The sequence below is a fragment of the Wyeomyia smithii genome, chromosome 2 (genome assembly GCF_029784165.1).
Source record: "Wyeomyia smithii strain HCP4-BCI-WySm-NY-G18 chromosome 2, ASM2978416v1, whole genome shotgun sequence".
In the NCBI taxonomy this organism is placed as follows: Eukaryota; Metazoa; Arthropoda; class Insecta; order Diptera; family Culicidae; genus Wyeomyia; species Wyeomyia smithii.
This window is the reverse complement of record NC_073695.1, coordinates 198,328,338-198,339,346: the sequence shown is the minus strand read 5'-3', so window position 1 is coordinate 198,339,346 and position 11,009 is coordinate 198,328,338. Positions and strand designations below refer to the sequence as shown.

The window sequence follows — 11,009 nt, the reverse complement described above, 5'->3', positions numbered from 1 at the left end:
CCTCAACTTTCAGAGTGTACTCTGCAATAAACCCTTCCGCTGATAGCCTCTAGATGTTAAGACGTATTTCACTCCTCTTTCTCATTTCAAATACGTTGGAGAGCCGGGCGAGAATTTTGCCTACTACAAGACAGAGTCGGCGGAAAAGTGTCGGTCGACGATTAAAATGTGGTCGATCTGGGGTAAGTGTCTCTTGGTGAGCTTACAAATGCTCTAACGTGCAAACTATGCGCTACAGACGTTTGCAGTAGAAAAAATGGACAAAAAATGCCAATTTTTCATCGGTTTTCCTTCACACGCACTTACGAAACAACACATACAGAATCAATCATTTTTATAGCTCTAGCAGTCGAACTCTAACCCCGATGGTGTAAACAGTGAAGCTACTCCGTTCAGCAGTGTGCGCGTTAAAAAAACGGTACCCCGTCGCGTCGAAAACGGACATCGTGCGGCTGTTCCTGGACACCGGATACCTCCTTTACGGTGTATAGAACACCTTGCCACTATTGAACAACAATCAGAGCACGGAATGAAAGCCCGGTTCCGAACGGCCGACAGCCCTAAGCAACAAGAACCTCCAAAGGATGCTAAAGAGTAAGACTGGGAGCTGTAGGCAATGAAGTACCGGTAGCGGCTGAATAAGATGATCAAGTCGAATTTCCCGGCAAATCACGACGGGGCTGTGGTGATGGACGAAGAGACCTGTCTCACCCTGGATGGCTAGGACTGCCAGGGTACTTTGTATTTTAATTAGAATAACAGTTTACGTGAGTTTACAGCCAGAAGGTAGGAAAATACAGATATCGTTGAGGATGATTGAGTACGGGAACGTCATCAGGCATGTGGGCCGAACCCAACGAAACGAGTGCTTCGACGACGAATGTAAGTGGGTGATGGATGAGATGAACGCTGTGTGGGTGGTTAAGATGCGCTGTGCCACTCGTCAGAATGTGGAAAGACACAGACAGAAGACGATACAGCAACTCAAATCTTCCGAGAGAAAAAGCACCGCCTAGAGGAGAAGGAGGAGTTTGCTGAGCTGAAACAGCTGCATCATTCTCAGGAAACGCGAAAGTTCAACCAGAAACTTCACGCATCTCGCAGAAGCTTCATGGTAGTAAAATGGTAGTATTCTGACGAACGATAGTGAGGTAACCTAAAGGTGGAGGCAGCACTTCGACGAACACCTGAATGGCGCCCAGGTAGTGATCTTCTCGGTGCGAAAAACACAGAGGACGTGCCAGCACCAACGATAAGCGAAGTTAAGGATGCTATTAAGCAACTGAAAACAATAAATCGGCTGGGAAGGATGGCCTCGGAAACCGTCGTGCGATCACCGTCCTGAATGCAGCCCACAAGTGCTTTTCCAAATCATTTTCCGACGAATCTCAACCCTAGCCAACAGATTTGTGGGATGTTATCAGGCCGGCTTCACGGAAGGACGGTTTACGACGGACCAAATCTTTACCATACGACAGAACCACCAGAAATGTCGTGAATACAGAATCCCGACACATCATCTATTCGTCGACTTCAAAGCCGCGTATGACACTATTGACCGAAAAGAGCTATGGAAGATCATGGACGGAAACGCCTAATAAGGGCTAGGGTGGACGCGATGCTGTGTGCCGATTTCGGGTGGATTGTCGGGTCCATTTGAATTTCGCATGCGGCTTCGACAGAGTGGTGGTCTCTCATTGCGGGGTGTTATGAATCGGGCGGACATCAACACGGGGAGCAGCAGGATTGAGTGGCAGGTAAATAGGGCCATAGCCGACTAGTTTGTCTATCTTGGCTCACTGGAAACTTAGGACAATGATACCAGCCGTGAGATCCGGAGGCGTATTATCAGCGGAAGTCGTGGGCTCCACAAGCAATTGCGGTGAACAGACTGAGCCTCCTTAAGAAGTGTAACATGCACAAAACGCTCACGAGACCGGTTGTTCTTTACGGGTATAAAACGTGGACAATGCTCGAGGACGATCTGAGAGTGCTAGGAGTTTGCAAATGACGGGTGTTAACCCTCTATTGCCCAAGTTAATTTTTAGACGGACTTCGGTAAATCTTTATTATTTATAAGTTTTTTTTTTAAGCTTTTTAGATATTTGACTAAAGCCCGTCTAAAGGCGGCACTGGGCACTACGGAATATGGAGGCGAAGGATGAACCATGAGCTCGCGCGACTCTACGGCGAACCCAGTATTCAAAAGGTGGCTAAAGCTGGAAGGATTCGCTGGGCAGGGCATGTTGCAAGAATGCCGTAATGGTGTTTGCCTCGAATCCGGTAGAAAGAAGACGACCAGGGGCGCAGCGGGTAAGATGAGTAGACCAGATGGAGTGATATCTGGCAGGGAGTACACGATGTCCCAGGTATTGGAGAGCGGTAGCCAATAACCGAGTGGATTGGAGAAATTTTGTGAATCAGGCCATCAATATGACGGAATGCTAAATATATAATAATTGCTGGGCGAACCTCTTCAGCGCTGAACAAGATGTATGGCAACAATATCGCGAGACACAGATCCCAACGCCATGTTGATGGACTGTTTGTTCACAGGTTCAGCATTAAACACGCTCGAGAAATGGTCTGTAAAAGACTTCGCAGCTTTCGTATTAAGAAATACAGATGACGGAATTCCATTCGTTGTACTTTTTTAAATTTAAATATTTTAAATAGAAAAACATTTCAAAGACACCCCTTATTATGCTTCTAAACAATTAACGTTTAAGTCAAATGATTTTAAATTGAGAAAACTGCGTGATTTTTTTAATATAATTGAATACAGTTTTAATAAAATCTAAAAGATTTTTTCACTTACTGATTACACATGAAAATGTTGACGTAGAACTACGTATTTTGAAGGTTTCTGAGAGGGGGTGCAAAATCGAAACCAGATGTCATTTAGAATTCGAAAATGGCGACCTCCAGTTTCTGGAAAATAGCCCAACTGACCAAATAGTACCCAATATGTATTTTTGCATAATTGTACAAGAACCGACTCCAGACGCAATTTTAAGCCCAAGGTGGTAACGTCCGGTTTCTGGAAACAGCCTAACAATAGTTAAAGATTACCTGAATTATCAAGCCCAGAGGCTGGAAATCGACTCCATACTGTCTTGTTACCTTGGAAACGTGGTTATGTTTTTTTTATTTTTGCCCTTCTTCTAGAAAGGTATAGCAAAGTATAAAAGTGCTCCAAAAGGCCGAATGGCATATATCACTCGACTCAGCTCGACGAGCTGAGCATTTTCTCTATGTGTGTGTGTGTGTGTGTGTGTGTGTGTGTGTGTGTGTGTGTGTGTGTGTGTGTGTGTGTGTATGTGCAGATTTTTATTCTCACTCACTTTTCTCAGAGATGGCTCTTCCGATTTTCAAGAAATTAATTGCAAATGAAAGGTCTTGTTGTCCCATAAGACCCTATTTAATTTTATTGTAATCCGATTTTTAGATTGGAGGTTATGTATTAGAATGTAAAAATCATGAAACATCATTATCTCGAAAAACTACAAAACCGATTTGGACAGAATTAGTTTCAAATGAACGGGCTACCTAAAATACCCTTAACTTTTGAATTTATTTAAGATTGAACTTGTGGTTCATAAGTTATGAAAAGAAACGTGTTCTGAAGACTGTTTAATCTCACTCATGTTTCTCAGAGATGACTGGACCGATTTTCATAAAATCAGTTTCAAATGGAAGGTCTAGTTGCCCCATAAGACCCTATTGATTTGTTTTGCAATCGGACTATTACTGTGCCTGTTATGTTTAAAAATGTGAAATCAAGCTACGAAAAGGAACATATTCCGAAGACTACTTATTTTTATTCTAACTCACTTTTCTCAGAGATGGCTGACCCGATTTCTACAAAATAAGTGTTAATTAATAAGTCTAGCTGCCTCGTAACACCCTATTGAATTTGACTGTAATCGGACTGTAACTTCGTCTGTAATGTACCGAAATGTGAAAATCACGAAACTTCATTATCTCAGAAACTACACAACCGATTTGATCAATATTATTATAAGATGAGCGGGCTAATTAAGGGTTAACTGATGATTTATGATTGAACACGTGGTTTCAAAGTTTGGCTGCCATATACGTTCCCATTTCATTTGATTATAATCGAACTTAAGCAACCGTTATGTATCAAATTGTTAATAAAATAACGAAAGTCTACTATCTCAAAGATTACATGACTTATTTGAACATAACTAGTGTCATACGAACGAGTCATCTCTCAAACCTACAAATAACAAACTTCATAACAATTTGATATGTGGCTCAAAAGTCTGCGCGCAAAAAAAATCCTCTTATGTAACTAATCCCATGTGTCACAAGGGACGGTCTAGCCAAGAACCTATCATGTTTCCTTTTGTTGTTGAATGACGTGTGCGTAAGCTGTTTAAAAGAAACTGGAACCTGGAAACTGGAACATTAAACATTTATTTTTATTTACAGAACCATTCCATGTCAGAATACTTATCTTCCAAAAATGACCATTTTTTATTTGAATGAAATCTTGCACGAATGTGTGACTTGGCAGACTGCGTATTTTTTGCGGATGGAAAAGATTTTTAGACTCGAGAGTAATATTTTAAAAGCGTGCCTACACTTTATTCAAAGCATTGCAGCTAAGAAATGTGTAGTTGTTAAATTCTCCTTTGAAAATTTCTTCATGCTTAGCGAAACCAATACATACCAAGAAAAAAATGTTTTCAGTAAAAAATGATTAAAACAAAAAAAATATTGATTTTTTGTGGAACTTGAAGTTATAACACAACCTGGGCGTCGTACACAAATTATTGAGATTGAGTCAGCGTTACATATTGTTACATAGAGGAGGAGGGGGGGGGGGGTTAGTTGAGACAGTCACGTAACTGAAATGTTTGCTCAAAATTGAAAATTTGAATTGGGGTCAGGTTGTACAGCGTTACGTAATTTTAGGGGGGGGGAGTCATATCGAACGTTACCTATTGTTACATAGGGGGGAGGGGAGGAGGTCTGAAATCGAGATTTTTAGCGTTACATAATTTGTGTACGAAGCCTTGTGGTGGAAAGTTCATTGTTTGGAGTAATGCTAGACAATTTTAAAAGTTATATTTCAAAGCATTTATTAATTGCAATGTTCTTAAGGGGTTACATACCTTTTAAGTTTTCAAAAAACCGCAAGTTTTTTTATTGTATTATCTCAAATACAACATATTGCGAACATTTTCACAAATTTTCATAAAGATCTGAGCAATAGGAAGAAAGTTAGAGCAATTTGCAGCGCGCCTCGTCACGGCCGCATAAGCTAACCCTGAAACTTTACACGCTATTATCTCGGAATAGTGTTTTCCGAAAAATGACTTTGCCGTGATCCTGATTGCGGGAAAACTACTGAACCGATTTCCTTCATCTTTTTTTTTTAAATTTTCGTTATTAAATTCACCGGTCCATGAACGATCGCGTTTTGAAACATACAGTTACATTTTGCCGCAAAAAAATTTTTTAGCGCTCAAAACGTGCATTTTTTGGGAAAAACATTCCCGTTTGCCCTGAAAACAAAATACTCATAAAAGCGATCGTTCAAGGACACGGTACACTTCTAAACTAATGAAATAATATAAGTTTTTTGATTTCGGTTGACCCGCTGAGTCTCTATCAGGATCATCGCAAGCCTCTGCAAAAAAATAGCGTTTCGGGGAAACGGCCATTACTTCAGTAATAATTGGCTCAAAATCAAACGTATTTTGTTGTTGTTGATAAACTGTACTTTCAGAAAAATAGCACCTTGATGCAATGAAAATGGTACTATGCACTTAAAAATAAATTCGAACTTCCCTCATTTTTCCCGACCAAAAAGGTAACAGTCTTGTTCCTATGATGTAATGATTCTAATGGTAATTTCAAGTCATAAAGCTCTTGATGAATAAACTTCACAATGCATGCGTTTTCGAGATACGCTAATACGTAGTTTGGAAATTTTGAATGTATTATGAAAATAGTTCTTTCTCGCAAGATAATAAAGCATTCACTGTTTAAGTTTACAAAAAATAAAAAAAACACCGAGAAGAAAAAAAGGAATATCTTGATAAAAATGGGTATGCAGGATATGATGCTTGTAACTTGCATAAATGTTGAATGTTGAAAAATAACACTTTAATATTATTATTTATCATCTGGCTTTCCTTCTGACGGCACTCTCACTGGATTTGTTCGTTGCTAAATTAAGCATATACGCTGTCGAAAAACCAATAATATTAGCAAAATGGTTCGATTTTTTTTCAAATATTCTGGCATAATTTGTCACTACTAACTGGTCTAACGAGGCATCAGGAATAGTTGTCAATAAACTGCAACTGTCAAAAATGCTATTGAGGACTAACAGGTAATGCAATCCTACTCGCAGTTAGATTACCTTTTGAAGACAATCATTTCAGTTTTGAAGCCAATCAGTTGGTTGTAATTTCAGCTGAGCTGTCTTTAATAAGTAGAACGATCTGTTTTTTTACTGTCCGATCTCGGTGGATTCAACACAGCTTACGCAGCTATTCTGTGGAGTCTCTTACCTAATACCAATGCACCAGCCAATTAGTTCCTTCTCTGTCGCTGTCTTTCAAATATCACCACGAGTAACACAGATGTCTTACCCCCCGAATCCCAACTACTCCCCATAACGTTACCATCCGCAATCGCAATAGGTCCACAGCAAAGCGATTAGTAAGTTTGTTTCAAATATTTATAAGTGAAAAATGCAAGTTGTACCACAGACTTTTATGAACACCAATATTTTAGAATGTACCCCGAATCGCCCCAATTGATGTTGACGATAAGCTTTAAATCGCATCCAGACAAGGAACGAACAAGAATTATGTAAGTCACAGACAACTCAACTCAGACAACTAGCTACACTCAAACCAATTGTTAACAACTTTAAGAATTGAAACAGACACTTATCGCTAATAAACACCCACAGTTTCCCTTGAAGATGTCACTGATTAGTGACGAAACGTCGGACAGTAAAAAACCAGATTATTCTATTTTTTTTTTGCTCAAAACATTTATTTGACACGGCACAATACAAATTAATGTTTTACGAAGCCAATTAAGTCTAATGCTTTATGGTCTGAAATATCTTATAAGCTTAAGGCAAATTTTTCATCCTCGCTGCCGACTACGAGCTGCAGATCATTCTACTTATTCAAAACGGCGCAGCCGAAATTACAACCGACCATCGTAAAATTCCCAACAGTCGAACACTCATACATCAATCATGACAATCAGTTCTAAGAAGCATTTAGGGTAACGAAGTGTAAAAAATGCACCTCATTAACAGATCTGCAGTTTCGGAGGTATAACTACGATCGGCAAAAAAAAAATTAAAATAGTTGCATCATAGACCGAATTATGAAGTCTGATAAAGTTTACTGACGATACTGTCGATAAAAGTATGGCCACAAAATATTGATGCTAATTTTTTTCTAATCTGTAGCCAAATGTGATCATCACTGTTGTGTTGAGTAAATGAACTAAACTAGTGAAACATTGAAAAAACACTCAAGAGCAAATTTCCAAAGTATGTAATGTTCGCATAGTAAACCAACAAGCCATTGGCTGATAAACAGTAATGTAAGGCATGAGTTTAAGATTTGCTCAATCAGTGAAAGCTACGTTGATCTAACGTGCTCATCCATCATCAAATTAGTTACACTGACGATTAATTTTGACACTTATCTGTAGATCAGACTACTGTATTCGAAACAGAATGTAGGTGAGACTGAATGGTTGGTAGTGAATAGAAAATGATGCTTAAGCTGCATCAAAATCAGTGGGAAAATCCTCTTGCCAGCGAAAGTGTGATATGCATTCACTTTCTTTCGATAACTGACCCATATGAAGATCCGGTAAATACCCGATTGGAATTTATACAGACCGGACAACGGAGTGAACAACGAAGTTTAGAGGAGAAAAGGGTTACTAGGAACGATGAGTTTCATATACAAAACTTTTTAGTCTTGTAGACCCCACGATACTTTACGTTAGGCGAGGATCACCAGAAGAAAGCAATGTATGTAATCATAATTGAATTAATAGACTGCTCTACATGCACTTGCACTTCGTATGGCGAGGCTCGCTGTGCCGTATAGCTAAACTGCATATTTCACGGTAATGTGAGCATCAACCAATTCGCCAGAATCGAGCTCCGACTTAACGGATACCTCACGTAGGCTCCAGCTGGTGTAAATTTCACCTTCTCATTAGTAGCAACGGTGTTGCATTTTTATTCTAGGTTAGAAAGTAATCAACCAAATTCTTCACTCAATGCAGCACTTATGCTATTTCTGTTATAAATGTTTGATTTTTTAATTTTTTTTATATTTTAACGTTGATAAACATCCCTATTTGTTTCTTTAACCCACTGTTCATCTCAATAGTGAGATGCAGCGGCAGCCCACGCAATTGTTGTACTGCAGCAATCTATGCATCCAACGTAGTTCCATCTGAATGATTTCAGCACCTTTTGCGTACAAGTTTTTTTGCCGTAAATTACCACCATCAGCTGCAGCACATATGTTCGATAGACATAATTTTCAAGCCGACATACCCCCCTTCTTCATCTCCTTTCATGTTAACATCTCCTAGTATCATTATGTAGCAATTGCTCTCCTTGCGGGGAAAAGCAGCCTGCAATTGAGATTCAGATCAGTCGGGCACCAATTTGGCCACCAAACAGAGCATTGAAGTGCATTTAAAAGCAGGTGCTAATCAGCGGATTTTGCTAGTTGCAGTTTGGTTAGTTGAACGGTGCACTTCGTCGTTGTTGGACGGCAGAAGCACTAACGGAGGGTGTCCGTGTCTTAGAAAGATACAATACTGTTGAAAGGTATAGTTTCATCAATTGCTAGTGATTGTGTTATTCGGTGCACTGAGCGAAAGAAGATACAGAAAAGCTCCTTCAAAATGTGCAACCGATCGATGATCCTGAAACTCCTGCTGGTGGCCACCCTCGTGTCGTCAGCGCTCAGTGCTAGTTGTTCGTGGCGGGCAGCCGGAAGCAACTGGTTCGGTGGCGAAATTTGCATCGTCCAGAAAGTATACGATGACTGCCAGGAGAAGAGCGATTTCACCGAATGCCTGAAGCAGAAAGCACTGACATCGCTATCGAGAGCGATTGATATGGTGAGTTTGTATCCTCTGGGGAGAAACTGCTTTTAGAACGTAACGATCTGTATTGTCTTCTTCTCCCCAAAGGATTCCATCCAGCTGGTCGATGGAGTTACCCTAGTCAAGCAGAATTCGTCGGATGATTCCGAAAACGAAGCTGTCCCCGCATTGGCTGATGCCCGTGGATTGGATGATCTGAGCAGCACTGACCGGGCACTGCTGCAGAAGCTGGACCGATTCTTGAAAACACACACAGTCAAGATGGATCTGTCGACTTCAGCTGAAGCTCGTGGCAGAGATAGGAAAAATGGAAGCCGTTACATTATTGCAGCCATTCTGACTGCCATGGGCATTGCCGGCCCGATCGGTCTGAAAACCCTCGGTGCCATTGCATTCAAAGCTTTGGTCATCTCCAAAGTTGCCCTAACGATTGCCAGTATCTTGGCGCTGAAAAAGATTTTCAAGAGCGACCACCACGAGGAAACTAGCTTCCAGGTGCACACAGGCCACGACAATCGCCGAAACACCTATTTCGTACGTCCAGTACGGGCTTCCGTCGATCCCTACCGATACTACTATGAACAGCCAGCCTATTAAGGTGCACATTCCCAAACCGTGAAAGACATCGACGCCAAATAGCCAAGTTAACCCCCAAACATTACGAGATGGAAAATGATACGACTAAAGCATGCGAAACTAATCTACTTCCGCAACGGAAGAAAACGAGTAAACGGGATCGCATGTATTTTGAGACTGCTTTATGATGAGCACCAATCGTTTCATTCCAACGGAATGGAGCCGAAAAATCATCATCACTACCAGACCGAACACCGACGCTAGCTAGAACGATTAGACAACAACCACACAAACGACGCAAGGATCAGAGACGAAGTAAATACTCGGATGTGCCTACTACCTCTCTCGATCTGCAAAGTAATTGTCATTTTCTGTTATTTATTTTTAATATGTAATTTATTTATTTATTGAGAACAACGATGTCCCTCCTGTTTTGCCAGTAAGTTAAAAATATTGTTGTGCAATAAATGAAAGAGATCAGAATAGAGCAAATGGTTTGTAGCTGTTCGAAATCTGCGAAGATTGCGTAACTCTCTGGTGATATCGATGCAATCCATGAGTTCGGATTGGTTTTGTCATAACAGATTTTTTATTTGTCCGAACACTAGGTGCCGTGCAAGTATAATTCGAGAAAACGAAAAATAAGTGCATTCTAAAAGCTCAAACTGGAAAAAAATTAAAAATTATAGTTATTCAACCATTCTTATGAATTTTGGTGCCCCTAGCTATTACGAAAACGCGTCAACTTACGTGGGAGTTCGCATAGTAATTGCTCGCCAGGTTCGTCGCTTTAACGTTATGTTTACGAGAAAACTCATTTCAGTCTCTAAAAAAATAAAGTTAGTGGTTAGAAGCATCTAAATTCACAGGAATGGTTGAATACCTATAGTCTTGCATTTTTTTTCCGGTTTGAGCTTTCTGAGTGAACCTGCGTTGATCAGTGAATTCTCATTGCTTCAAGAAATGGAGAAAACATAATATATTTGCTTTATAGAACTGTGCAAAAAGCTTCTGTTATTTCATGAAGCTGTACAAAAAATACTTCGTGGTATTTAAAAGTTTAAACTATGCAAAATAAAAATGTGGAATAGCTTCTTTAAAATAACGCGCAGGATTTTTTGGAGCAAAATAGTTTTTTTTGCCTTTTTTCACAGCCGTAAAATAGTTCGCCTAGAGCAAAAGTACGCATTGGCCATTTTGAAACATACGAGAAAAAAAACATTTGTCAATACAGAATGAATTTGCAAGTTAGGCAAGTTTCAATTTTTTTTTATTTTACGGCAGTT

At 40.0% G+C, this 11,009-nt stretch overlaps 1 protein-coding gene across 1 annotated transcript; it reads left to right on the top strand.

Annotated features, from left to right (window-relative positions):
- The first annotated feature begins 8,757 nt into the window (after window positions 1–8,757).
- LOC129726181 (uncharacterized) lies at window positions 8,758–10,304 on the top strand. The gene is made up of 2 exons (XM_055682891.1): window positions 8,758–9,162; window positions 9,235–10,304. Exons 1-2 carry the CDS (start codon window positions 8,944–8,946, stop codon window positions 9,742–9,744), a joined length of 729 nt encoding a protein of 242 aa, XP_055538866.1. The 5' UTR covers window positions 8,758–8,943; the 3' UTR covers window positions 9,745–10,304.
- Window positions 10,305–11,009: the final 705 nt, after the last annotated feature.

Excerpts from the sequence above, each read along its gene's own strand:
- LOC129726181 (XM_055682891.1), top strand. The coding sequence starts at position 8,944 with ATGTGCAACCGATCGATGATCCTGAAACTCCTGCTGGTGGCCACCCTC. Across the intron at positions 9,163-9,234 it reads TATCGAGAGCGATTGATATG|GATTCCATCCAGCTGGTCGA; the intron begins GTGAGTTTGTAT and ends TTCTCCCCAAAG.